This window comes from Archocentrus centrarchus, chromosome 10, assembly GCF_007364275.1.
Source record: "Archocentrus centrarchus isolate MPI-CPG fArcCen1 chromosome 10, fArcCen1, whole genome shotgun sequence".
Lineage (NCBI taxonomy): Eukaryota > Metazoa > Chordata > Actinopteri > Cichliformes > Cichlidae > Archocentrus > Archocentrus centrarchus.
In genome coordinates, this window is record NC_044355.1 from 32,673,030 (window position 1) to 32,679,029 (window position 6,000).

At 41.3% G+C, this 6,000-nt stretch overlaps 1 protein-coding gene across 1 annotated transcript in view; it reads left to right on the forward strand.

Moving 5' to 3' along the window:
• slc7a11 (solute carrier family 7 member 11) overlaps window positions 1-4,681 on the forward strand; it is a 35,618-nt gene extending 30,937 nt beyond the window's left edge. The window contains exons 10-12 of the mRNA XM_030739871.1: window positions 1,212-1,361; window positions 1,548-1,725; window positions 3,741-4,681. Coding sequence (XP_030595731.1) covers window positions 1,212-1,361; window positions 1,548-1,725; window positions 3,741-3,796 — 384 coding nt within the window. The 3' untranslated portion in view covers window positions 3,797-4,681. The remainder of the gene's footprint in view (window positions 1-1,211; window positions 1,362-1,547; window positions 1,726-3,740) is intronic.
• Window positions 4,682-6,000: the final 1,319 nt, after the last annotated feature.

Genomic DNA, 6,000 nt, shown 5'->3' on the forward strand with positions numbered 1-6,000 from the left:
AGCATAACACTTCATACTACCACCATCTACAAGCAAGAACGATACAGAGAGCCATGGTTTGGCCTTCGTCATTGGTCAGTCCAGTGGCGGCTCTCATGGCTCAGATTTCTTCCCTCAGCGATAAAAGCTCTGCAAAAGAAATACACGACTTCCTGCCCTCACATGTCATGACATGGCAGCTTTACTCTACTTAGTAACAGGGTGCGGTGACATGTACTCACCCTCCTTAGACAGAGGTGTGCATGTTTTGGCAAAACTTTTTTTGGGGGGGTGGGGTTGGAAAACCCAACAGTCAAAACAACCCCCTATGAGCAGCATTTGGTGACAGTGGGAAGGAAAAACTCCCTTTTAACAGGAAGAAACCTCCAGCAGAACCAGGCTCAGGGAGGGGCAGTCATCTGCTGAGACTGGTTGGGGCTGAGGGGAGAGAGACAGGACAAAAGACACACTGTGGAAGAGAGACAGAGATTAATAATAGCTAATGATTAAATGCAAAAGTTCCACAGAAGAGGGGCCTGAAAGCTGAAGGCTCTGCCTCCCATTCTACTCTTAAGTATCCTAGGAACCACAAGTAAGCCAGCAGTCTGAGAGTGCTCTGTTGGGGTGATATGGGACTATGAGGTCTTTAAGATAATTATTTAAGGCCTGATTATTCAAGACCTGGTATGTGAGGAGCAGGATTTTAAATTCAAATCACAATGTAACAGGAAGCCAGCTGTCGTTCAACAAGTGTCCTGATCGTGTAATTTAATGAACATCTGAAAGAAACAGAGGAACAAAGAATCTTCCCTGCAGTCACATAAACCACAGGGCATCACAGACCTTTCAACACCGTCTGCAGTAGCTGTTTTGGATCTATTTAAAGTTAATGCTTATTTAATTAATGCTTATGCAACCATCATAGCACCATAGTTAATGGCTGAAGAAACCGCTTTTTTATCACTACACATGTATGCATAAATTACTTCAGTAATGTATCTGTATTAAGACAGTCTGGTAACACACACACACACACACACACATATATTTTAAACAATTAACTTGGTTCACACAGTAGCAGGTGCTGCAGAAGGACTTCTAGAGGTCATGTGTGAACTTGTATTCCTCATATTATCGGTACATGCTATAAATGTGTTTACACAGTATGCCATCTGGAGTCATGAAAACACAACCGTGTGTGTGTGTGTGTGTGTGTGTTTGTGTTTGTGCAGTACCCTATGACCATGCTCCAGCTGTTCGTGGGGGACATCTACAGCCTGTTGAACTTCATGAGCTTCCTGCGATGGCTGTTCATCGGTGTGGTGGTGCTGGGTTTAATCTACCTCCGATACACAAAGCCTGACCTCCCTCGCCCTTTTAAAGTCAGTATCTCCACACCTCTGTGCAGTTGTTACTGCCCCAAAACCTGCCTGGATCTGGGCTACATCGTTCTTACATTTGAATTTTTAAAAACAAAAATGTTAACGATTCACTTCTGCAAAATGTTGACTTTTCATCAAACATGCATGTTTGTGTATATCATCATGTCACTGCTGACTGGTCCACAGGTCCCACTCTTATTCCCAGTGGTGTTCTGCATCACGTGTTTCTTCATGGTCTTCCTGTCTCTGTACTCGGACCCCATCAACACAGGAATTGGATTTGCCATTTCCCTCACGGGCATCCCAGCATACTACATCTTTATTTACTTCAACCACAGACCAAAGTGGCTTCAGAGGACTTTAGGTAACACATCATTAACAGTTATTATGGATCTTTTGATTCAACTGCAAACATGAAATTAATACAGCACTAATTCTTTAATCAATAACAGCCAATAAGCAGTCAACTCTTTATTTAATAATGAATGTGGCTCTGCAGTGTAGTGGTTAATGCATTCGCTCAACGTGAAAGAGCTCTGGTGTGAGAGCGTGACGAGGCACAATTCCTTGGGAGGGTTGCATCATCCAGTGGAAAAATCTGCCAGCTCAAATATGCAGATCCATCCGCTCTGGCAGCCCCTGTGAACAAGGGAGCAGCTAAAAGAAGCATTGCTTTTTGCTCATTTAATAATGAAGGAATTCATAAAACTAACATACACATAATTAATGATTATTTATTTTTTTTACATTTTTCTTCTGCTTTTCACAACTCATCTGGTGACCTGTGATGGACATTTTTCATTTTATTGTGACATTTTATAAATTAATCATTCAATCCAAAATTAAGGCTATCAATGATTAGAAAAGATCATTGATCCAATCACTGATTTTCATCAGCTAAACTTGGCCTGATTATTGAAGACCTTGTACGTGAGGAGAAGGATTTTAAATTCTATTCTAGATTTAACAGGGAGCCAATGAAGAGAAGCCAATATGGGAGAAATCTGCTCTCTCTTTCTAGTCCCTGTCAGGACTCTAGCTGCAGCATTTTGGATCAGCTGAAGGCTTTTCAGGGAGATTTTAGCCTGATAATAATGAATTACAATAGTCCAGCCTTGAAGTAATAAATGTATGAATTAGCTTTTCAGGATCAGTCTGAGAAAGAGTGTTTCTAATTGCACAAATGGAAGAAAGCAGTTAAACATATCTGTATAATACGTGCACTGATGGACATATGCTGATCAAAAATAACTCCAAGATTCCTCACGGTGTTACTGGAGGCCAAGGTAATGCCATCCAGAGTATCCGCTTAGACACCATTTTTCTAAAGAATTTTTGGGCCGAGCACAAAAACTTGAGTTTTATTTGAATTTAAAAGTAGGAAATTAGAGGTCATCCAGGCCTTTATCAAAACATTTCATACCACGTTTTATATGGCACTTGGTGAGATATTTCATCTATGCATTCATTCATTTTCTTCCATTTTTCCAGTTCACGGCTGTGGGGGGCTGGAATCTATCCCACTTCTCAAAGGCCAAAAAAGCAGAGTACACCCTGGTTAGGTTTCCAATCTGTCACAGACTTCTGTGACTTTTTTCATTTTTATGTTGCAAATCTCAGGCTTCCTCCCACAGTCCAAGACATGCAGTTAGTGGGGTTAGGTTAACTGGAGATTCTACGTTGCCCATAGGTGTGAATGCACTCTGTCTCTCTGTTAGCCCTGTGACAGGCTGGCGACTTGTCCACAGTGTACCTGTGTCTTGCTCTATGGCAGCTGGGATAGGCAGCAGTCCCCCCACCCACAGAACTGAACAGGATAAGCAGAAGAAAATGGATGGAAAACATATGTGCATGTACATCAATATCTGAAGAAATATTTTCGGTTGTTTAAAGACAGATGTTGATTTTCTTTATTTACTAAAAGAGCATTTTTTGGTTTGTTGTTCAGGGCAATAACAGTGAAGCAGTGCTTTTTGTTTTTTTGAGTTCATGATATCACACCTGTGAAGCAGCCTGATCTCCTGATTGGCTGGGGAAAAGCAGTGTGGTTCTACAACCTCATGCAGACTGGATAGAGGCCAATTTGGATGTGTATTGAAGTCACCAAATCTAGTTTCTCACCCCATAAAGTGTTAACTATAACATGTGTTACTGCAGCAGCACCATAAGGTACCCACAATATAGCCATCAAAGCATGTTCACTTTGCAGATTAATAAGCTCCTGCTATTGCAGTAAATTGAACTTTTTTTTACTAATTGGCCTTTTCCAGTTGTTGCAACCTTGTCAGTGTTCTTTGTGATTTAGTTTTGAAACTGTGATTTTGTCTCATTCGAATGTTATCTTGACGGAGCTTTACGTGGTTTTATTACTGTCCTCAGATTCCTTCAACCGAACCTTGCAGATCATCCTGGAGGTCGTTCCGGCGGACCAGTAACAGCACACAAAACTACAGAACCAGCACACTCAGATGAACTCTGACTGAGAAAGGAAACACATGCTGTGCCGTCTTTGAATTGAACTAAAAAGGATTGTGTTGGAAATATGGAAAATAATTTTATTTTTTACTTGCCATTCATTTTTGGGAACATTGTGATTATTTATGTAAAAGGAGAGGACCTCTTGGCATCCAGCACTGATACGTACAACCTGTACATAACACATACATGACACTGATGTTTTTAATTGACTAATTAGTCCTTGAATGCTAAACAATCATATGAACGTTTCATCAAATGGTATCTTTTCTTCATACAGCTAACCCTACACTTGAACATAGGAGCCCCACCCACCGGACCTCCTAACATGTTGTTTAATGAAGGGCAGCCAATCAGAAGAAGCGGGGAGTCAGAGAGTGAGGAAATGTCTTGTTTCAACAAAGGATAATGCACTAAGGCCTAGTGTATAATAAATAAGGATTGTTTTTAGCTGTTAATCATGTATAGCTACTGCAGTCCAACCTCATGGAGACAGAAATGAGCATCGTAGGTCCCCTTTAAACTCCAGGCATTCGCAGATGCAAATGTGGTATTTAGGTACCAAGTGACACTGATCTGTAATGAGTGATTTTATTATAAATGAGTTATTATTTGAAACAGCATTACAAGGTGTGGAGCCAGAGTTTGTGATCATTCTCTGTGGAATTTTTCAGTGTTTGACCTTCACGTAACTTATATGATTTGATCATCAGTATTGATCAGTATTGTTACCCTATTAGAAAAGTTTAATTACTTCATCAACTTAAATGTAATGTATGACATTTAATTATGTTTTTAAATGTATATTTTCAACTCATAAAGCAGAAACCTCCTCTGTAGACTGTAGATGTTTAATGTTTTGCTTTGGACGCTTTCAATTCAATTCAATTTTATTTTTATAGCCCCAAATCACAGCAACAGTTGCCTCAAGGTGTTTTATATTGTACGGTAAAGATCGTACATTAATTGTAGAGAAAACCCAGCAATCAAAATGACCCCCTATGAACAAGCACCTGGCAACAGTGGGGAGGAAAATCTCCCTTTAAACAGGAAGAAACCTTCGACAGAACCAGGCTCAGGGAGGGGCAGCCATCTGCTGTGACCGGTTGGGGGTAAAGGCAGCATGTACACTGTTAATAAGCCAGCTTAACTCTTCAGTTATGTTAGTGCACATTCCTGATTCTTCCAGCCACCTCCCATGGCCCCCTCAGCTGGTCACAAGCATGGCATACTCAAGTTGCTTTTAGAAATGAGCACCGAACCCTGATGCTCAGAAATCAGCTTACTGCAATTAAACTTAAACCATTCAGCCACTGACTAGTGAGGAAGATAAAAATGATGATCTCATTAAAATTCAGGGCTCTACTAGGAAACTTGAGGTCCTGGCATTTACTGGACCAGCCTAAGTGTTACTGGAAACCTCATACACCGTTCATGTCAGCAAGTCTCCTTTCTGACAGGCGCATCCCCCAGTAGGACAGTGCACCATGCCACGAAAACCTCAAAGCTTTAAAGTTTTTATGTTGTAGCTGATTTTGTAATTTTGTCACATTGCTTCATGACTCTCTAATAGTACTGATAATCATGACAGTGTGGCTTTAATAAGTTTTGTGATGCAGCTTGAATATGAGAGAATAACAGTCTGGCTTTTCAGTCAGGTTTAGCATGCATATGGTTCAGCCTACACTTGGACCTTTGCCATTTGACTCTATCATTCCATTACTTCTCTGACCTTATGTACCTCTCTGCTCCCCTGGTAGTGCGCTCACATTTTCACATTTGCCAGTCAGAGTGCATCAGCATCGAGCACTTTCCTCCTCCTGCAGAAATGAAGTGGATTGGCCCAGTGTGTCCTGGTGTTATAATCTTATTCCAAGAGGTGTGTGTGTGTGCGTGTGTGTGTGCGCACGTGTGTGTGTGCGCGCGTGTGTGTGCGTGCAGTCTGCACATGTGGCTGATCTCTGCGTCCCCTGGGTGGGATTTGCAGGTAATCTGTCTGTGTAACTGCTACCCTGTGGCACACTGCATTCCCTCTCAGCTCTGTGTCCTGTAAATGGAGGGCTTTTACTGCTGATGAGAGGATGACAGCATGGAGACAAAATGCCCAGGAGCTTTTACTTTAGCTTTGAACCATAAAAAATCTGGCTTAAACTCAACTAACATC